This window comes from Lethenteron reissneri, chromosome 34 (genome assembly GCF_015708825.2).
Source record: "Lethenteron reissneri isolate LAM-NWPU_2019-01 chromosome 34, ASM1570882v1, whole genome shotgun sequence".
NCBI classification, from domain to species: Eukaryota; Metazoa; Chordata; class Hyperoartia; order Petromyzontiformes; family Petromyzontidae; genus Lethenteron; species Lethenteron reissneri.
In genome coordinates, this window is record NC_083812.1 from 14,778,057 (window position 1) to 14,801,319 (window position 23,263).

At 53.4% G+C, this 23,263-nt stretch overlaps 1 protein-coding gene across 1 annotated transcript; it reads left to right on the top strand.

The window, feature by feature from the left end:
• Positions 1-807: 807 nt before the first annotated feature.
• On the top strand, positions 808-19,810 carry LOC133350733 (EMILIN-1-like). Its single transcript, XM_061565410.1, has 6 exons — positions 808-2,713; positions 4,083-4,202; positions 5,695-5,801; positions 8,906-8,986; positions 11,465-11,620; positions 14,961-19,810. The coding sequence occupies exons 1-6, from the start codon at positions 2,004-2,006 to the stop codon at positions 17,240-17,242; spliced, it is 3,456 nt and encodes a 1,151-aa protein (XP_061421394.1). The 5' UTR covers positions 808-2,003; the 3' UTR covers positions 17,243-19,810.
• The last annotated feature ends 3,453 nt before the right edge of the window (positions 19,811-23,263 follow it).

The following is a 23,263-nucleotide window of genomic DNA, read 5'->3' on the forward strand; positions in this document are numbered from 1 at the left end:
ACCCCACTCACCACCCCTCTCACACACCACACTCACACACCCCACTCACCATACTCACCACCCCATTCACCACCCCACTCACACACCCCACTCACACACCCCACTCACCACACTCACACACCACACTCACACACCCCACTCACCACTCCACTCACCACACCACTCACACACCACACTCACACACCACACTCACCTCACTCGCCACCCCACTCACCACACTCACACACCACACTCACACACCACACTCACACACTACACTCACCACACTCACACACCACACTCACCCCACTCACACACCACATTCACACACAACACTCACACACTAAACTCACACACCACACTCACACACTAAACTCACACACCACACTCACACACCACACTCCCCACACTCACACACCCCACTCACACACCACACTCACACACCCCACTCCCCTCACTCACCACCCCACTCACCACACTCACTCACCACACTCACCACACTCACCACCCCACTCACCACTCACCTCACTCACCACCCCACTCACCTCACTCACCACACTCACACACCCCACACACCACACTCACACACCACACTCACCACACTCACACACCACACTCACACACCACACTCACCACACTCACACACCACACTGCAGGTCCAAACCGCCCAGCGTCTCCCCTCGTGCCGGGCCACGGCCTGTGCCCGTGGCCCGTGGCCCGTGCTCCGGCCCTGTGGAGGCAGCAGCGAGGGTTGGTGGCTCGCACACAGATGGGCTGCGACACTCCCTTCCTGGGGGCGTCGAGGCGGAGCCGTGCCCCTGGCTCGCCAGGACAATGCAGCACAGCAACAAATATAGACTCCACCTGTTCTGTCGGGATGTGATCGAGTGTTTCCCCCTCGCACGCGTGCGTTTCATCCGGGTGCTGCGGTTTCCTCCCACATGTAAAACAAACCCCATAATTAATCGTCCGATAAGACCTTAATCCCTAGAGCACCGCAGAGTTTGGGAATTGTTGGGAATTGTTGGCTGCCTTGCTGCTGGTCTGCGGTTCCTTCTCTCGCCTCTGAGTCGTTCTCTCTCTGTCTCTCCGAGAGCGAACGAATACTGCGCGGCGTGTTAGAAGTTGAAACTATTATCACTACTAGACTACTACTCCCGCCGCTGCACCTTGGAATTCCCTGCCATCGTTAACCCCACCCCACCACCACCAAGTTCTACAAACAACCTTGGCTCAATTCAAGAGACGTGTCAACTCTCTAATCTTAACATCAGAGAGAGTGCTGTTTGTTGCTGGCCCGCCTCGATGCGCTCAGCGACCGTGGCGTTTCGGCTGCCCGCGCCGTGGGGCTGAGGAAACGGAGCTTCGCGGGTGCGGGGGATTCGTTTCCCTGCGTCTCGAGTTCCTTCCTGGCGGTTCAGCCGACACTGCCCCTCCAACTCACCTCGCCACCCCCCACCACACTCCCCTCTCCAAGTCTCCACCCCCCACACACCCACCGAGCTTCTTAAAATAATAATAAAAAATTACAATTGTATTAGGGGGCAGCTGTTTTAAGGGAAGGCGAGCGGAACGGAGCGCCCACAAAGCAGAGGGAGTGGCGAGCAGACAGGGCTGAGTGGCCGAGGTAGCACGGCACGGCATCCCGATGGAGCGATCACGGAGCGGAGCTGCGGAGAGACGCTGCGTCTGATCTCGCTCCCCGTGTGGAACGTGGCGAGTGCACCGCTCGATTCGCGCCCGAGGAGAGGGAGAGACAACCGCACCGCTGGTCGTGACGTCCTCTCGAGTCGCGACGTAGAATTTGCCCCCCAGGGGTCGCGGAATTCGCGGAACCTGCATTTGCGCAAAGCTTCAGATACCGCGCGCGGTTCTTGCGTAAAAAAATAAAAAAAGCAAACTCAAACTTTACGCAATTCGCCGCAAACTCGCGACCAGGGGCAGCACAGGGAAACGTGCGGCGAGCGTGCGTCTACAAAGAGCAGCGTCTGGACAGAGCGGAACGCAAAGCGGTCTCTGCCACGATGGTGGCGACGTGTTGGACGCTGTTCTTCTCGCTGGCGTGGTGCGGGGCGCTTGTGGGAGCGCTTTCCTCGAGCCAATCGTCCGCTCGGGCACAGCAGCAACAGCAGCTACAGCAGCAACAGCAGCAGCTACAGCAGCAACAGCAGCAGCTACAGCAGCAACAGCAGCTACAGCAGTCTCACAGTGATGCGACTCAGGTTGGACTCGATGCGCGCCTCCCTGTCGCTCACGCCGACTCAAGACAGCGCGGCGGACGCATCACGGGCCGTGCCATGGTCACCCCCGCGCTCCACCACCAGCAGCAGCAGCAACAACATCCTCATCCTCATCGCGACGAGAATGCGATTCACACGGGGAGGATGGACGAACGCGACTCTTCCACGGGAACGAGTGAGCGAGGTCCACTCACGGGAGACGCGCACGACAAGGCGGCGACCGCGGTGTCACAAACCCAGCAACAGCAACAACATGGCCAGCAGCAGCAGCCCCATCGACAGCCGCTCCACCATCTCCTTCATCGTCACCATCAGCAGCGGCAGCGACAGAGAGACACGGAGACTCCAGGGGGAACCGCTGCTGCTGCTGCTGGAGAGGCGGGCGGAGGGGTGCGGTCGCCCGGGACCGTTTGGGAGGCATCGGGGTTGGTGCAAGAGGAGGGAGGCTCCACGCGGACGTCTCGACACACGCGCAACTCCGCGTCGAGAGGGCGGTAAGCGGCTTGGAGACACGGTCCACTCAAAGACAAAGACCCCCCCCCCCCGGGTAGCCTTACTAGACTTGTTGGGGCAAGTGCTGTTAGCGAGCACCTATGAAGGCCGGCACGGCACACGAGGGGGTGGGTGGCCAGCATCCCACCCCCGGCCGCCTTTGTCTCCCGAGTGGCGATGTTTACACACCGCACCAGTTTATCTGAACCACATGAGCGGTTCAGATAATCTTAACCGGTGTTGGCCGTGAGCCTGGATCGACCTCGAGTCGCCGGGTTCGTAGCGCAGCGCGCTAACTGCTGCGCCACCGTTCCCCACTCAGCACACACACACCTCCACTGTTAGACATGTCCACGCACAACCCTTTTGTCGATCCGCTGCAAGATGAAGGCTTCCCCGCAGACAACTTGTGTTTTGACGACACTTTTCACACCCGTGAAGGCGGGACACAAGCACGTGGGTATCATAGAACTACTGCCCGCGTGAAATCACCGCCATCTACTGCCACTCAGAAATAAGTAACAAAAAGAAGCCCATTAGTGAGTCTCAAGACTGTTTTCAGGAGGGTCCTGCAACCGGGGGGGAGGGTGTTTGTCAAAATGTCTTCACGATCATGAGCGTCGCGCAATTGCGAGAGGCGAGTCAGAGTAGAACCCGGCAGAAACCCCGACGTGCGTTACGATTGGAACAACGATCACAAGGGCCCCTACAGGCGGGTTTCGCGAACCCGCTCGCCGTCCTGCCACCTCGCTGCTGCTGCTGCTGGTGGTGTGGGGGGGGGGGTTACTGCCAGTGCGGTGCAGCAGCTGCGGGATCTGTCAGAGGGTGGGGACGCTCTGGCGAGGGGGTGCGGCGGTGGCGGTGGTGGCGGTGGTGGTGGCGGTGGCGGTGGTGGCGGTGGTGGTGGCGGTGGCGGTGGTGATGACATCAACGGCTTTGGCCACAACAACTTGTTGATTCCTGACCTCGCTGGCCCACTCTTGGCAGCAGCCCAAGCTGAGTGGAGAATCGCCGTCTCGCACCGATCCCTGCGCGATCCGCCAACCCTCGCGCCTCCAACAAGCGCCGTTTCACAGAGCGTGTGTCTGTATGTCTGTATGTTGAACTTCTTTCGCACCGTACGTAGCCAACCGTGCTAATCGGAGGTGCGAGCGCCAGGCGAGGCAGCCGATCGGTGACGATTATCTTCACCGGCCCGAGGTCAACTCAGCCTCAAAATGCGTACCGGGCGTAGCGCTGTCCACCCATCCCCTCGTGTGCCGCGCCGGCCTTCAGTAGCTGCCGCTATCGCTAACAGCACCCGCCCCCATTACCAGTCTGTTGATGCTACACGGTGCGTGTGTGGGTGGGTATCGTTCTGTGTGCGCGCAGGAACTGGTGCGCCTACGTGCGGACCCGGCTCTCGCCCACGGCGCTCGCCGACGGCAGCGAGACGTACGTGGGCAAGGCGAGTCAGCAGTGCCCCTGGACGTACGGAGTGTGCGGCATCGTGTGAGTTGCACACCCCTCTCCATCACCCTCCGCCTTGCCACGTGCGGTGAATCGACCCCCGTGTTGAATTCAGTTCGCGCGAGCTACGTGCACGGTTCACCACTCGTGTCCGCCCGTCGTGTACTGCGTAATGAGGGCGCAGCGGTGGCGAGATGTTAACTACCTCGCCTGGTATACAGGAGGTCGTGTGTTCGATCCCGATACTGACACCTGTTGTGTATTTGGAGTCTGCGTGTGCTCTCTCCCCCCGTGGTCGCGTGGATTTTTCTCCGGGTCCTCCGGTTTTCCCCTCCACATGTTTAGAATCGATATGGGTTTAGAGCAGTTGTCTGCTCTAGAATTCCACGTGATGATAAGCCACTTCGTTGAGCTATCATTTGTGGCCAGGCCGCTTCTGAAAAATAGTTAAATAGCTCAGTGGGCCTTACCTTGTAAAATAAAAAAGTACTTTTAGTGTATAGTTTGTATGCCATTTTATTCTTCTAAACATGGTACAGCTCTCCACTGCCCATCGACAGAGCCAATCTGATCAAGTTGTGTCACGTCATGGGCAAATGCCCCATTTGAGATTTGGGTTATCAGCAACACAAACCGGAGAAGGAGGTAATGTTGAAAAGCTCGAGTTAAACATTCGCTATTTGTGTACGACGTTTCGCTGGAGACCATCACGACGTGTTAAAAAATAAACCATCAGCTCTCGTAGGTTGCCGCTGTTGTGTTGCACGCGGGCTGAGCTCATCGGCTCCATTCTCCGTGGTGGCGGTGGCGGTCGCGTCGCCCCTCCTCGGCTGTCGTTCCACCACCAGCCTCGTCCGACGGACGCGGCGACTTCTAGCGGCCAATCTGACCACGGCCCCAGTCCGCTCGCTTTGTCCGTACGGGATGTGCGGCGCTTGCCGGGAGTGCACGCGTAGCCGCGAGCGATGATTTACACAAGGGAATCGTGCTCGCGATGTCAGAGTATTGTGAGTGAGACAAAACAAAGATCCCCTCCCCGAAAGCCTTAACAGACTGTTGGGGCAAGTGCCGTTAGCGAGCACCTATGAAGGCCGCAACGGCACACGAGGGGGTAGGTGGCCAGTACCACGCCCGACCGCCTTTGTCTCTACACTACCACATACACACATACACTCGCGAAAAGAGGGAATTTATGCACGTGTTGTGTACACGTCTGTGAATCATAACGTAAAGAAACCAGGTTGACTTGATGGCCCAACATTCCCCAATTCGTTCGGGCAATCAGTCGCCTTCTTATCACTCTTCTATCGCGACTACAATGCTTACTGTGGCCGTGAACTTCACCCCTTCGTTCCTCCTGCACCACCCATTTGTGAGGACTCGGCTCTACCAGCTTGACTGTTGTTTAATGTCATGCACCCCGTGTTCAACCACTGCCACCGCCGCCACCACCGCCACACTGCTCGACTTTGGGGCTCCCTTCCCATTGTTTATTGCTTATCCCCCCCCACCCCTGCCCCCCGGCTTGCTGCAGGTACCGCGTGATGCAGCGGCCGGCATACCGCGTCAAGCACCTCATCGTCACCTCCCTCGAGTGGCGCTGCTGCCCGGGACACGACGGCACCAACTGCGAACCCAAAGGTGGGGAAGCCGCGAGTGGCGTTCCCTGAGCTCGTCTCTGATCGAGCTGACGGTGGAAATCCCAACGTTTTTATTGATGCGGGGGACCAGATGTGTTCTATATATATCATATCCTGTACATCCTGTCATACATACGGGAAATCACTGTTGACTTCTAAACAAAGTGACACTCATTCGACTCCACGGCAATGATGGCCGAGTAAAAACCCTGACCAGGATTTGAACTCGCGAACCCTTTCGATTGCGAGCCGCTGGCTCAGTGTTGTTCACTACACTTCAGAGGAGGGGCCCACATTGGCCGATGAGACATCAGCAGTGTGAGGGCCGCCACACACTTGAGACCATTGTTGGGTTTGACAGCAGCACGATGATGATGATGATGGGGGTGTTGTCACGTGTCGTGTGTTGTCGGGGGCCACACGTCAGGGCCGCACTGAAGGCTCCCAGGGGTTGCCAGTGGCCCGCGAGCCTTGCAAAGAAGAACACTGCTCTAGCTCTACCGCTGGGCCTTTTGGTCTGTTACACTCGTCTCACATGTTATATACAATATACACATATATACATACACACGTCAATGTAATTATACATCCTCACTGAGTCTCAAGACTATTTTTAAGTAGGGTAATTGCTACATTGCGGTTTTTGGCCAATGCCATCATTCAATGTTGTGTATGTGGGATGATGCAGAGAGACACTGAGTTTATTATCTCAGCTGCTAAGGCCCCACTGAGCTAAGCGTCTCTGTTACAAGGGCGCCCACAGCCAGGACCGTCGGTAGTGGCGGCAGTTACAGGACACTGCGGTTACACAGAGTTACATACATATCCATAGAGTTACATACAGATCCATAGAGTTACACAGCGATCCATCGAGTTACACAGATATCCATAGAGTTACACAGAGATCCGTAGGGTTACACAGAGCTCCATAGAGTTACACAGAGCTCCATAGAGTTATACAGAGATCCATAGAGTTACACAGAGCTCCATAGAGTTACACAGACATCCATAGAGTTACACAGAGCTCCATAGAGTTACATAGAGTTACACAGAGACCCTTAGAGTTACACAGATATCCATAGAGTTACACAGAGATCCATAGAATTACACAGAGATCCACAGAGTTACACAGAGATCCATAGAGTTACGCAGAGATCTATAGAGTTACACAGAGATCCATAGAGTTACACAGAGATCCATAGAGTTACACAGAGATCCACAGAGTTACATTGAGATCCATAGAGTTACACAGAGATCCACAGAGTTACACAGCGATCCACAGAGTTACACAGAGACCCTTAGAGTTACACAGAGTTACATAGAGTTACACAGAGATCCATAGTTACACAGAGATCCATAGTTACATAGAGATCCATAGGGTTAGATAGACAGCCAGAGAGTTACACAGAGATCCATAGAGTTAGATTGAGATCCATAGGGTTACATAGATCCATCGAGTTACATAGAGATCCATAAAGTTACATTGATATCCATAGAGTTACACATACATCCATAGAGTCAGACAGATCCATAGACATAGAGATCCATAGTTATAAAGAGATCCATAGAGTTACATAGAGTAACACAGAGATCCATAGAGGTGCATACAGATACATAGAGTTACATAACTTCCCATGGGTTGCATTGCATTGAGGTTCATATCCCTGTAGTTACGTGGTCACTGAGTTTATTATCTCAGCTTCTAAGGCCCCACTGAGCTAAGCGGCTCTGTTGCGAGGGCGGCCACAGGCCCCAACCTCCGGCAGGGCCGCATGCTCCACTAGGCCACAGCAGCCACTGTGCATGGGGCCTGCGAAAACGAAAGGTCCCTGCGATAAAAAAAAAGTGTGAGCGCGTTTTTTCGTTGGTTAGTTCGCTTCTCAATCTACTTGTCCCAGTGAGGCTCGCGACGACAGTGTTTTCGTTTGTTTGTATGATAAATCTTTTTTATATGATCAAGAGATAAATATATTAAAATACATATTTTTCAATTTACAGCTTTCGTGACTGCATGGATTCATATTCTTGGTTCTTTCGGTAAAGTCACGTAGAAGGGACATAATAAAATATGTGAAATTTTTTATTATTTTATTATTTCCCTTCTACGTGACTTTACCGAAAGAACCAAGAATATATAACTATATTTACATAGCAAATGATGGGCATAGTGTACACGGTGAGACATGTACAACGGAGATGAACTTTTCGAGAATTTTTTTCATTGCAAAATGAGCAACATCTTCAAAAAACGCTGTTGTTCGCACAATCTCCTTCTCAACAGCGAGAGGGGAGTGCAAGGGGAAGTCCAGGCGGCGTTGGTGTTGCTCCACGTGAAACGAGCGGAGTGACAGTGGCGGTGGTAACGTGGGCAGCATTACCAACGTAGACAGTTATCCCTGCAGGACTACAAAACAGAAGTGCCGAGGGCTTATAAGAACCTTACTCCGGTCCGAACTGTTGGGTGGAACGTCCCAAACAACGCGATAAACAACAACAACTGTTTACTACTATTATGTATTTTTTTTTATTTTACCAGGTAAGGCCAACTGCTCTTTTTTCAGAAGCGACCTTGCTACAAATGCCAGCTCAACGAAGTGGCTTATCACGTGGACATTTATAGCAAATTCTCGAAATGCACGTTGATTATAAAAATGTGGAAGGAAAAACCTGAGAAAAATCCATGCTATCACGGGGAGAGAGACACGCAAACTCCAAATATACAGCAGCAGGCGTCAGGGTCGGGATTGAACCCACGACCTCCTGTAGACCAGGCGAGGTAGTTAACATCTCCTAGCCACCGTGATGATGATGAGAGAGAGAGAGACACGCAAATGCCAATTATATAGCAGGCGTCAGGGTCGAGTTCGAACCCACGACCTCCTGCATACCAGGCGAGGTAGTTTACATCTCGCGAACGTGGTGTCCACATTGAAACAATAGTTTCACGAGACGCGGCCAGATGTATTGCAAACACGATCGGGGCTAAGGTGATCGCCCGCCTCCCTGTGAAACATCGCTTTGGAGGCGAGGGTTGGTGGACCAGGAAGAGAGTTGTGTGGAACGCTGCGCCTCGCCGCACGTGTTCTGTGTGTGTTGTGCGCGCAGGGCCGTTTGGGTTCGTGCAGGGCACTCCGCTTGACTCAAAAGATACCGCCATCCCCTCGTCTCCACTCAACGATGAAAAGAGTGAGTATGTGTGTGTGTTTGTAGGTCGACTCAGCCTCAAATGAGTACCGAGTGTGATGTGTAAACATTGCCCCTAGGGAGACAAAGGTGGCCAGGCGTGATGATGGCCACCCACTCCTACTAGTGCTCGCTCACAGCACTTGCCCCAAAACGTCTGTTGAGGCTATATGGGGAATGGGGGGGTCTTTATCTTTGTAGTGACATCTCGAGTTGGATTATCGTGCGTCGTAGTGACGTCCTTCATGGGTTATCGCTAACAGCACTTGCCCCAAAACCTCTCTGAAGGCTACACGGGGATCTTTGTCTTCGTCTAAGGATCGTGGTGGGGGCCACGTAGCCCCCCCCCCCCCCCACGGCGCCATTCGTAGATGCTCGCGATTAACACTGGCCCAGACAATGTGTCAAGTCTATACGGGGGATCTCTGTACACACATATATATTCTAGTTGGTATGTGTTTTAGCCATGTACGTACGGCGATGACGAGATCACTTCGGCAGACGAGACGAGAGAACGCGCGGCGCCCCAAATCGGCTCAACCCACAGCATCTGGCCTCTCAGCCGGTGGCATTCCTCCAGACGGCCCTCATCCATCTCCACGTCCACTCGTGCCCCTGGCGCGTGCGCGCGCCCTCGACGCGCACGCGCACGTGCCCCTGGCACGACGTGGAGACGTCACCCTCGCTGAGTGGCAGCTGCTGCTGTTTGCGTGTTGGCTATCATCGCGGGGGAGCGGCGGTGCCGCGGTTAGCGCACCGCGCGACGAACCTGGCCACCCGAGTTCGATTCCTGGCCACGGCCGACACCGGTGAAGATGATCTGAATCGGTTCTGGGCCTCCCCAAAGTCGACTCGACCTCAAATTTAGTACCTGGTGCGGTGTGCGAACATCGTCACTGGGGAGACAAAGGTGGCGGGGCGTGGTGCTGGCCACCCACCCCTCGTGCGCCGTGCCGGCCTACACACTGTAGGTGCTACTCGCTAACAGCACTTTCCCCATCAGTCTCCTGTACGAGGCTATACGGGGGGGGGGGAGGGCATCTTTGTCCTTGTAGGCTATCATAGCCACTCAGGGCCGCTTCATGGTCGTGATGAACAACATTCGTGGCTATTTGTAACTGAACCTTTGCTTGGGCATCCCCAAGGTCGACTCAGCCTAAACCTACCACGGTGATTGAGTGTTAGAGTGCAGGCAGTAGGCACTGCGAGGTTGGTATTTGTCCCAAGGCAGTGCTGGGAGTTCTGTGTTCATATGAGGGCGACCTTTCTCTCCACTGTTGAGGGTAGGGGAGAGAGGAAGTTTAGTTTATTTTATTGATTCCGACTGCATTGCGGACCATTGTCTTGACAGCAAACGGCAATGCACACACGGCAAACGTGTCCTACGTGAAGAACAAACGCTACCACAGGTCAAGCTTGTGTCAAATCACATTCTCGTCTAAATACGTTGATGTCGATTGCATGGACAATCAAACCTTACGAATTGGCTTTGTCGGGTGGTTGTGGGTTAACGGCACATTTATATTTACGCGATCTAACAAACAAAAAAGTTCTTGTGAATACTGGTCGCGAGACGTGTTCAACTGAAGTTCAGTCCAAGTTCTATCTCTGGTATAGATTCTTTACACGTGCACTTCAGTCTGGCATTCTTGCCCCTTGCTAGACGGCTCTCTCTGCCAAGTGCTCAAAGAAACGTGGGAATACGTGATCTCCAAGTGCAATGGAGAGACAAGGATGAGGAACAGATGGATCAACAATCAGCCAAAAATCCGAGGCGTCATATTTACTGTTAAAAAAACATCGCTTGGGGAGGACACGTCATAGCTAGAATAGGAACAACGATGGCCAATGGACGAGAATGGTAATGGGTTGTTTGCCAAAGGAGGGAATGCAACCGAGAGGATGAACTACCATAGAGACGAGATCAGCTGACGTGCAGGGAATGCGCTGGATCGTGGCATAGCAAGACCCGCGAGGATGTCGCCAGAGTGGGGAGAACTTCACCCGCCAGTGGATAGACATTGTCTAATTAGATACAATGGTGATATTGCATAAAATAAATAAAAGGGAAATTTTAGAATTTGTGTTCGAAATGTTTAGCATACTTCCCAACATGCAGCAAACTTGAAATTTGGCATGTGGGTAGCTTCCAGACTGTACACAATGCAAAAAGTATCAAAATAGACTTTTGTATTTGGGGGGGGGGGCGCAATAATGGATATATTTTTCACGGCAAGTGAGCGGTGACGTCCCATCTGTGATGTCACCCGCATGCGGCAGCGTCACGCGGGGTGCCTGCTGACGTCACGCATCCCCCCCACCCGCCGCGTAGGCCGTGTGTTAATCCAAGACAAGAATCCAAGTTTCGGGCGAAGCCGGGTAGTACAGCGAGTATTGCATAAAATAAATGACGACGATGCCATAACGACGATGCCATGACGACGACGACGATGACGATGATGATGATCGCGTTGCCCACAGACCGGCCCGGGCGCCACGACGGCAGCAATCACCTGGAGAAGCACCTGGCACACCTGGCCCAACTCCAGCGGGACGTGGCCAACGTGTCCGGCGCCCTGGGCGACGTGCGTGGCAGCCTGCGTGCCCTCGAGGATCGCGTGGCCGTGCCCCGGCCCGGTGAGCGGTTGCTTTGTATCCCCCCCCCCCCCGCTACTCTCTGTGTGTATGTGTGTATGTTGAACTTCTTTCACACCGTACGTAGTCAACCGTGCTAATCGGAGGTGCGGGTTGTGTCAGAATATTTTTTAATTTCCAATGGGGACAGAGATGTGAAGTAGATGTATTAATATTGGGGGTCGCGGTGCGAGGGACAGGACAATAAACTGAACAACAAAAAGCAGTTTCATCAAGGAATGAGTATTCAATCCAGATGATTTAAAAGTGTCTATCGCCCAGTGGCTTCCTAATATTCACCGAGGCGGGGCTGGCGAAGGACGTAGATCTGACGTGGCGGCGGCGTTGCACGGCGCAACGTTCGGCGGTTCGCTGCACGCGTTAGGAGCTTCTTCGGGCAGACATCGAGCCAGACATCGCGAAAATTTGCAACCACGAAAACCCTGCGAAGTAGAATTAGTCCATTGGCCAGTGACGTATTTTACTTGTCCATACCTCCCGAGATGGTTAAACAAGACATAAGCGGTATCAATTCATATTCTTGTTTCTTTCGGTAAAGTCACGTAGAAGGGAAATAATAAAATAATAAAAATAAAACATTATAAAATAAAATTCTCACGACGTTTCGGCCACAACACAAGCAGCCGTCCTCAAGTGAAGAACAGAGCTGTCGGAAAGACGATGCAAGCGGCGGTGTTCACTGGGACGCTGTTTTTCCGACAGACCTGTTCTTCACCTGAGGACGGCTGCTTGTGTTGTGGCCGAAACGTCGTGAGAATTTTATTTGATTATGTTATATTTGTATTATTTTATTATTTCCCTTCTACGTGACTTTACCGAAAGAACCAAGAATACGAATCCCTGCAGTCACGAAAGCTTTAAATCGGTATCAATTCGTTTATTATTTGTCTAGACAGGCAAATTCCGGACACATTTCAACCTTCTGAGTCTCATCAGTGTCGTATGGCCTGTTAAGCGATTGCTACTGGTTTGCCCGATGTTTCAGGCATGGACCTTACACGAGCACAGTGGAGCTTGTGGGGCGTCAGGTGTTTTAGACAAACGGGGGTCACGGGTCAGGCTTATTGAGCTAGTTAGCTCTTTTTCAGAAGCGACCTGGCTATCACAAATGAAAGCTCAACGAAGTGGCTTATCGCGCGCAAATTTATAGCGGCCAAAAACTCGAAACGCGCGATGTTGATTCTAAATGTGGAGGGAAAAACCGGAAGAACCGGAGAAAAATGAACATGACCACAAGGCGAGAAACACTGCAAACTCCAAATATACAGCAGGTGTCAGAGTTGGGATCAAACCCACGACTTCCTGTATACCAGGCGAGGTAGTTAACATCTCGCCACAAGCAAAGAACAACGACACACAATGTGGGAACAGCCTCGATTACTGGACTGGCTTACCAGTCAAGTGCAGTAACGTTGAGTAAACACAACTTAGTGTGGCCCACAGGAGTTAATTGTTCCTTTGTGAGCACGTGTCAGGTGGCTCATGGTGCGGTGGACGTATTCCCGACACGGTGAATGCGGGGGGCCCGTGCGGCGGCGGTGGCGGCGAATGTTTACTTTCGTTCGGAATTTGGCAAAATCCGTGGCGGATGTCTCCATCACCGAACATCGAGGGGGCAAAGGGCCAGAGGGGCGCCACCCGGCCCGTCGCGTCACGTGGTGTGAGCGGCGAACGTGGCCGCGTTCCCGATGCCTCGCCGGGACAACTCCGCTAAATTCCTCCCCGTACTTTAGAGATAACCCCACACACCGCCGTGCACCCTCACCCTGTGACGACTCTACTGATCGAACTGCTTTTTGTGTTTAGTTTGTTGTCCATCGAACAAAGACGGTCACTGCGTCGTGCTCTTCCAGATGCGCTTCTGCGGTCGTCTGGAACGCTCTTCCTTCCGATATTAGGAAGATACTGTAGCTATGCACTTTTCAATAATCTAGATTGAAAACTAATTTCTTTAGAACTCCTTTTTGTGTTTCGTTTGTTGTCGTTCCCCTGCACCTCCGATTGGCGCGATTGGCTACGTATGGCGCGAAAGAAGTTCAACGTACGTACACATATAACTGAATGGATACGATTTCATTTTGTTTTAGATAACAGTAGCTGAGCACAGGGCCCAAATGCACAAAACTCCAAGGAGCCAGCAACAAACAGCACTGTCGAAGGTGTAATATATCATAATACAACACTTTTTTTGGATCGAGTAAGGCTGACAGAATTCGGGATTTGAGACGATGTGCAGGGTGCTCCGAAGTGGATCAGTGCGAGTGAAGAAGTGGCAAGAGCAGTGTTGTGACCTGCAGTGTTGTGAGTGTGTGGGTGAGGGAATGGGTGAGTGAGTGGATGATTGAGTGAGTGTGTGGGTGAGTGAATGGGTGAGTGAGTGTGTGGGTGAGTGAATGGGTGAGTGAGTGAGTGGGTGATTGAGTAAGTGTGTGATTGAGTGAGTGTGTGGGTGAGTCAATGGGTGAGTGAGTGGATGATTGAGTGAGTGTGTGGGTGAGTGAATGGGTGAGTGAGTGGATGATTGAGTGAGTGTGTGGGTGAGTGAATGGGTGAGTGAGTGGGTGATTCAGTGAGTGTGTGGGTGAGTGAATGGGTGAGTGAGTGGGTGATTGAGTGAGTGTGTGGGTGAGTGAATGGGTGAGTGAGTGGATGATTGAGTGAGTGTGTGGGTGAGTGAATGGGTGAGTGAGTGGGTGATTGAGTGAGTTGTTGGGACCTGCAGTGTGGTGTATGAACACAGGGTGAATGAGACAAATCTGTTAGACTTTAACATGGCCGAAGTAATCAATGACTGAGAGTTATGGGGCCAGTTGCTACAATAGTAGCGATAGAAGAATGACACGGAGGCAGCTGACCACTTCGTGGAACGAGGCATCAATCAGTGAGTACTGAATTTCATTCAACCTAACTGCTATGGTAAATTATTTTTCTCCAGGTCCTCCGGGTTTTCCCTGCATATTTATAAATATGCATTTAGAGTCTGTATGTATGCATGTTAAACTTCTTTCGCACTGTAGGTAGCCAACCCCGCTAATTGGAGGTGCAATTTGGCTGCAAATAACTCCGCTAATCGGAGAATATTTGGCTGCTCTACATTTTCACGTGATGAGCCACTCCGTTGAGCTATCATTTGTGGCCAGGTCGCTTCTCAAAAAGCGCTACATAGCTCAGTGTGCCTTACCTGGTAAAATAATAATAATGAATAATAATAAGGTGGTGTGCACTGTGGAGGTGGGGCGTGGAGACTGAAGGGAGACTCAACGAGTCGCCAACCGCCGTGCCGCTCTCGCCCCGCTCCCCCTTCGTTCGCCCCCCGACGCAGACGCCACCTCGAACAGGATCTCCGAGGACGACGTGACGGAGCTGGTGAAGAAGCTGGTCCAGCAGCAGATGGGTGAGCTTCACCAGGCCCTGTACGAGCCCGTGCGCCGAATCGCCTCCACCGTGGCAGGTCTGGCCAAGGACGTGGAGCTGAGCCGGCGCGACGCCGCGGCGCTCAACGGCAGCGTGGCCGACGCGGCGAGGGCGTGCGGGGAGGCGCGTCTCCTGGCGCGGAGCAACGCGCACTCCATCGCGGAGCTGGCGAGCTCCGAGCTCCGCGTGGGGAGCCAGAGCCGGCCCCCGGGCGCAATTGGGAACGACGGAGCCGCGGAGGAGGACGGGGACGAGGAGAAGGGCGAGGACGCGGCCGAGCGCGTTCGGGAGGAGCTCGAGCGGCTGCGGCACAGCGTGCTGTCGGACTTCTCCCGGCTGCTCGGGGATCTCCGCGAGGAGGTCCGCGGCCGCGTGGACGCCCTGGACGCGTCCGTGGCGGACGCGGAGCGGCGACAGCAGCGGCAGCAGGCGGAGCTGCAGAAGCTCCTCGACGCGACGTCGCCACCCCCGCCGGCGTCGCCCCCGACGGCGGGGCCCGGCCACGCCGCGCCGACGGGAGATTGGCACGGCGTGAGGGAGACGATGGCCATCCACGCGGCGCTCATCAACGACACGAGCGAGCGCGTGTGGCAGCTCGCGCAGCTGCTGCAGCAGCGGCGGCAGGAGGAGGAGGAGGTGTGCGGGACGCCGTGCGCGCTGCTCGTGGCGTCGGCGCGGGACGCACAACAGCTGGCCCACGGCGCTCGCGATGCGGAGGAGAGGCTCGACGGCCTGGAGCGGCTGCTGCGTGCGAACCTGTCATCCGCCGAGGAGGGGCTGCGGCAAGCGACGGGCGCCGTGCGGGACCTGTACAGGGAGACCGGGGAGCTGCGCCTGGCCCTGGGCAAGCTCCAGCAGGAGCAGCAGCAGGAGCAGCAGTGGGGGCGGGAGTCGAACACGGACGCGCCGCGCGCTCGGGCCGACACGCCGGACCCGGACATGCGGCCTTCTCCCGGGGATTCGGACGAACGCCTCGACGCTTCCTCCTCTTCGTCCACCCTGGACGAGTTGGCGGGCGACGTCGCTGCCCTCAAGCTCTCTCACGACGACCTCCTCGCCCTCGTCCACCAAAAGTCGCGGGTGCAGGCGCTACACACGCAGGAATTGCTCGACGCGCTGGCGGCGCGCGTGGAGGGCGGCGCGCGGGAGGCCGGCGCCCGCCTGGACGCTCTGGCGGCACGCAAGGAGGCAACGGCGCACGACCACGACAAGCTCGTGCGCCACGTGGAGCGCCTCTATAACTCCAGCGTGGACACCCTGCTGCACGTGAGCAGCCTTGGCCAGCGCCTCGACGACCTCAACAGTTCGTTCAACACGCTGCTGGAGGACACGCTGCGCCACACGCTGGTGCTCGAGGCCATGGGGGCTTTCGACGAGTCCGATTACGACGACGACGATGACGACGACGACGACGGCGACGATGGATACGGAACTCCCAAACGAAGCATCAACCTCCTGGAGCTCAACAAAGGTGTGCTGGCCGCCTCGGACTCGGCGCACCGCAATGGCAAGGCGCTGGACCAGATGATCACGCAGGTGCGCAATCTCAAGCAGCAGCTGGACGACAGGGTGGCCAACCTGGAGCGGCGCTTCCTGAGCGGCGGGGCAGGAGGCGTCGGAGGCTCCGGCGGAGACGGGGACGGCTCGGGAGACGCAGCCAGAGACGGATCCCTCGGGGTGGAGGTCGCGAGGCTGCGCGACCTCGAGGTGGCCGCCAGGGAGTCGCGGCAACAGCGGCGCTTCCTCGAGGAGAAGCTACGGGACCTGGAGAGCAGCTGCTGCGGCGGCGGCGGCGGCGGAGACTCGTCCTCTTCCATCACCATCGGAGACGTCCTGGAAGAGTTCAGGCAGGAGGTGGAGCGCAACATCACGTCGGTGCGCCTCACGCTGGAGGCCATCCCGCTGGATGAGGTGCGCCGCGAGCTGATCGCCGAGGTGAGCGAGCGGGTGAACGCCGCCCTCCTCGACGCAAGGCAGGGGAAGGGTGCTGGCCGACGCCGCCAGCGCAAGAAGGGAAAGGGCCCCGGACGCGGGTCGGGAGCCGGCGGGAGCGACGACGACGACGAGGCCGATGATGATGCTGGTGGTGGTGGCGGTGAGGATTTTGGTGGAGCAGCGGTGTACAGGGAGCTGGTGGGAGACGAGGATGCGGAGAGCCACCTGGAGAGGAGGAAGCGCAGGGGCGCGTGAGTGAGCCCAGAGGGTGGCGCCGACTCAGGCAGCTCGACCCAGAAGCAAAACACCAGCGGCTCTTCTCTTGTAGCTCCATGCCCGGCTCCGCCGGTGTGCCGGACCATCCCAGGCCAGCTTGAAGCTTTTTTGTATCAGTCATCTCCTGCGTCGTGTCCACTGACTGTGGTGGACTCGTATTGTTTATACGACCCTTCTGAAATGATAAATACAAATCCAACACATTTGCGGAAAGAGTTCCTTTGACATATAAAATAAAAAATCTTCTAAGAAAGACGTGTTTTTAAATTGGATTTTAATAATGAATGAGAGAAAAAAAAAGTTATTTTAAAGTTGCTTTCGGGAGTGTCGCAAATGATCGTTTTGTGTCATCGCTGGAATGTGACTGCCATTCCCTTCCTTTCACAAATCATCCGGTGCTGCTTCTGTTGCGTTGCGAGTGGTGCACACGCATAAACAACATTCATCAATAACACTGCGGCCTTAAAATAAAAATAATTGATAGGTTCCATTCCAGGCAATGGACCTTCTTCATAGCACATAGAAAAAATAAAAATAGACTTATTTTTTTACCAGGTAAGGCCCACTGAGCTATAGAGCTCTATTTCAGAAGGCACCTGCTCACAAATGATAGATCAACGAAGTGGCTTATCACGTGGAAATTTATAGCAGCCAAATACTCTAAACGCACATTGATTCAAAATGTGGAGTGAAAAACTGGAGGACCCGGAGAAAATTCCTCGAGACCACCGGGAGAACATGCAAACTCCAAATATACAACAGGTGTCAGGGTCAAAATCGAATCCACAACCTCCTGCATACCAGGCAAAGTAGCTAACATCTCGCCAACGTGGTCGAGAGATGCCAGAGAGAGAGAGAGTGTAATTGCGGTTTCAGAGTGCACTTAACACCATGGGACCTGATAAGAATTAAATTGTTTTATTTGTTTTCTAACGACCCGTGTTTGAATTGGCATGTGAATAGTTAGACAAACAGTGGCTATTGAGTTGTACCAGTTAAACCCCTTCGAAAATACGGGAAGCTTGCTACGGCGCTGCTTACGGAAGCCAAGGGGCGCCCAGCACAGGCGTGAAAGTGGTTACCAGTGGTTACCAGATAAGAGCTGTTGGTGTGTATGTTGAACTTTTTTCGCACCGTACGCAGCCGACCAAACTCATCGGAGGTGTGGAGGAAGGCTTCCTCATGTCGGAAGGAAGAGCGTTCCTGACGACCACAGCAGCGCATCTGAAAACGAGCGATGCGGTAACCATCTTTGTCCGATAACTAGCCAAAGGCCGCCAGCTGAGAGGCTGACCGGAGTGCGCGTGATAGTTCATGCTCCTTGACGAGATCAGCGACGTGTTGTGGTTCATTTGTGGCAAGCGCTTTGTGTGTCATGAGCGCAACCTTCGTGTTTAATTTACGGAAGAACCGGGACCGCAACTTTTACCCGAGATCGGCGCGGGATGACCGTTGCATTTCACGCGGACAACGGTGTGGTGCTGTATGGAGAAGGGAGGGTCGGGGGCCGCGAGGCCTCGTGAGAATTCATCATCACACGGCCTCATTAGAATCCAGCGGGGAATAAAGCAAGCTTTGAGAATTCATCAACACACGCTCTCATTAGAATCCAGCGGGGAATAAAGCAAGCCTGAGAATACCAATGTGATTGTGATGTATTTTTCAAAAAAGTAAATGTTATTTTTCTTCTAATTTTTGTTTAATATATATAATGGAAGCGAACGCCGTGAAGTATTGTATAGCTAAATATAGCCTTAAGTGTGAACATATACCTCGTGTGCTCACGTTAAGCTCCTTTAATTGCCAAATACTACATGGCCGATGTAATTCATAATAAGTATCCGGTGTCAGACCGTGTGGGTGCAAACTCGATTCGAGTTGTGTGCACCCTCCACCACCGTCCGACAAATCTAGTTGTCACCTGAAAAAAAATGTGCGGAATAGTTTTTGTTCTTCAACTATTCACATGCCTATTTTAAAAAATTGCTTATCAGGAAAATTTTTAAAACGTAGCTCTCATGAGTCCCCATGGTGTTCAGTGCAGTATCCAACCCTCATGAACTCTCTCTCACCTCTCCATGTGCGGTGAAATAGAGCCATTGCCTGAAACGTTGCCGATCATGTGTTTTTTCTTTTAAGGCCACAATGTCTGTTGTAACTTCATGACCCACCCCTAGTGGACATCTGTGAAAAAGAGCCTCATTGCTCGCATTTCTCCAGAGTGAGTCAAGATTCTGATTCTGTTATTGACTAATCGGTTGATTTTTTTTCCTTTGAAATTCAAACCCAAACTCAATTGGCACATTTGTCCAGGTGATAACTGGATTTGTTCGGCTGTGTCTGATCGACTTTGCGCCAACGGGATCGAACCCAAAACACTCGTCACGAATCTTGATGTCGGTCGTGAACGCCTACACTGTGCGTATGAAATTGTCTCATGTACATTTGTCCGAATTTTGTTGTTATTTGTTGCATCGTGTGTACACGTGTGTTTTACCACGAGTGTTTCCCTAATAAATAAATCCGAGTTGCACCGTCATTTCTGAACACGTGGACCTGCAGCTGAAGTGCGGGCACGTTGCTTCGTTGATGCCCGAGATGCAGTTGAACACAGTGCTTTTAAAAACTTACTTCCTTAAGCAGATTTATCATGTATTTATTCACGCATGTTGAACTTCTTTCGCACCATATGTCGTCAACCGTGCTAATCGGAGGTAAGTGTGTGGGATTAAGGCGATGCAAATTGTATTAATAATAATATGACGACGTATTTGCAAACACGATGTAAAAGGGTGGAGACTAAATGGGTGTTATTGCCGTACCGTACCGGTTTTTTTCCAAAGCGTTAGCCAGACCCGATGGTGAATTGTGTCGTGACTGCATCGTTATTACCTCGATGCGTCGTGAAACTCCCAAGCCCGTTGGGCTGAGAGGCGACCAGAAGATGGCAGCACATCACGTGTCTTTCACGAAGCCGTCTGTGCGGAACTTTAAACGTTTCCTCCAAATTTCCCCAGTTTCCTGCCCACATGAAGCAGACAAACACGCTCATTCATGGAATTGACCAAATGACGAAACTTCCCAATGTTGTTCGGCCCTCCTTAAAATGAGAATCCGATGAGCTATGATAATAAGAACAAAATAAGAATGATAATTTACACACAGAAGGCACATTTCATCCAAGGATCCCAATGCGCCGTGGAGGGAAATCAGGGAAACAAGACAGCGCCTGCAGCGTAAACGATCAAAGCTATGGGGAAAATGCCATTTTTAAGAGGTGAGTTTTCAGGGCAAATTTAAATAGCACTAAAGACTCTGCTTGTCTTATTGTCAGATGGTCACGCGTTCCATCGTCTTGAAGCTGCCCTGCCAAAAGCCCGATCACCACAGGAACGGAGCTTTTTCACAGGTGTCAAGTAGGGGGCAGGTGAGAACGTTACAGAGTCGTGAGATGCGGGGGGGGGGGGCCTTCCCTAGGTAAGGGGCCGTCCATAAATGACGTCACGCACCTAGGGGGGGGAGGGGCCAGACATTTGTGACGATGTGTGACGAGGGGGGGGGGGGGTTTTAGAAATGTGACGTCACATCAAAATACGCAACTTTTAATAAATATAGTCAACATGATCTACTTAAATAGACTTTTGAATGTTTTCTCCTACAACATCAGAGTGCAGCGCCACATTAAATACGCACTACAATGACAATAGTTTAAAGCGATTTGAAGCATGTTTTATTTTGGGGGGGGGGGGGGCAGAGCTTTGTAACGTCATATTTGAGGGGGGATCTGACTTTTTGTGACCCCGTGTGACGATGGGGGGGGGGGGGGGTCAAAAATCGTCCAAAATCGCGTGACGTCATTTATGGACGCCCCCTAAGCACACAACATTAAAGTTATAGCCCACACGCACGTGGTGGGGGGTGATGGGCACAGCGGACTTGCAATTTAGATGTCTCTGGTTCCTCTCTGGGAGCGACAGCTGAAACAATGGTGCGAGTTTCCGACCCCACCCTCACCGCCGGTGTCCACCCAGCAGAATAAGCGGGTACACCGCAATGGAACGGAGAGTCACGTGTGGTGGGGTAAAGTGTGGGTACCCCCACCTCCACCGCAATGTCTGCCTGGGGGGGGGGGGCTCTTCCGCCAGTTAGCAATCGCAGGGCTGCACCTTTATCTTCTTTGCAGTTAACCTGATACTGGCATCGGCGTTACCCCCGCTACCACCCCCACCCCCGAATCCAACACAGTCATCCCCCGGTTTACGTCGGGGATGCGCTCCTGACAGGCGCGACGATGAATATCGAAACGACGCCACGGCCGGGCCTATCCCAACCCCTTCTTTATCAATCCATCTCGCTTTGCTGCGTCAAAACCACACCACGTACAACAGCAATTCTTCATTTCAAATTCTTGTCACGCTATGCACAATTTGATAATTGCCGTGAAGCGCCAAAGCGTTCAGCCACCAGCGCCTCCTCGTCACCGCCCCCACCCCTCCCCGCGTGGGAAACCCTCGAGGCGGACGAGAGCTCCGTTTCCTCCTCCTCCTCTATCGCTCTGCGCGCGCCCACGTGTCCAGATATCGGTTTGCAAAGGGGGCCCCTGGCCGCTGATTTATATGACCAACGCTAACAAAGCAAAGATTCCCCACCCCCCACGTAAGTGCTGTTAGCGAGCGCCTATTTAAACAAGCAAGGTTCACAATGGGGGCGGTGTAGCAAATAACCAGCACCATGGCCGGCTGCCTTTGTCTCCCCAGTGCTGATGTTTACACAACAACAACCCCAGGACCTATATGTATAGGGGGAGCACGCAGCTTGATTCTGCGATCACACCCCACTGATGTTAGCCGTGGCCAGTAAATTGAATGCAGGTGGCTGGGTTCTTAGCGCAGTGCGCTACCCTCGATCTGCGCCACCGCTCCCAACACAATCGCACAAGACAAAGATTCCCCATATAGCCTCGAACAAAAGACTTGCAAGTGCTGTGAGCGAGCACCTATGAAGGCCGGCACGGCACACGCGGGGGTGGGTTGGTCAACACCAAGCCCTGCCGCCTTTGTCTCGCCAGTGGCGATGTTTACACTTACCAGGTACTCATTTGAGGCTGAGTCGACCTAGTGGGAGGCCCAGGACCGGGTTCAGATAATCGCCACCGGTGTTCGCGGTGAACGAGATTCGAACTCGGGTCGTCAGGTTCGTTGCGCAGCGCACTAACCGCTGCACCACCGCTCCCCACACGATCACACGTCAACACGCACGCGCTGTCACGAGGTCAGGGCTGAGGGCAGCTGAGCTCATGGAAACCAGCCCGAACAATTGACCGCTGCACCCCCAAAATGACGTCTGATTTGTTCAAATAAACTTTGCTGTAGTGCCGTAGTTAACAAAGCAAATAGCGCTGATAGCGATCTGGGAGTCCTGAAACCAACCCGGCACAATTAATCTCGAGGAACCCACGCGGGGCGAAAGAGGTGACGTTGAGAACAATGCATTGCGATTTTGGTCGAAGAAAACCGTAACTCCACGTTAGGGCCATCATGGGGCGGTGCGTATACCCTCCTGTCGACAGATCCTGAGCCAGTGGTGGAAATTCCACATTCCAATGTGGGGGGACATATCATGTCCATCGTAGAAATTACTGTTGCGTCGACCACCGGGACTGGGATTTGAACTCGCAGCCTCATTGGTTTTGACACGGGTGTTCTCAAATACATTTCTGGATGAAGGTCTCCACACGCCTGGCCTGTCTTGGGGGAGGTTGTTTGATCATACTTCACCACGCTGGTCAGTGCGAATTGGTGAAGGGAGGGCATATGAACGGTGCAAATATCGCTCGCCACGAATACTCGCTGTTAAATAAATGCGTTTAGGACGCAGTGGTTGCGGTTTAAGTGGACATAAACCACATGTGATCGTCCCAATTACAACTGTCCGTGATTGAATGCTATCCTGCCGTGAAAATAATGGCGCGCCACGGTGATGTTAACTCCGTCGCCTGGT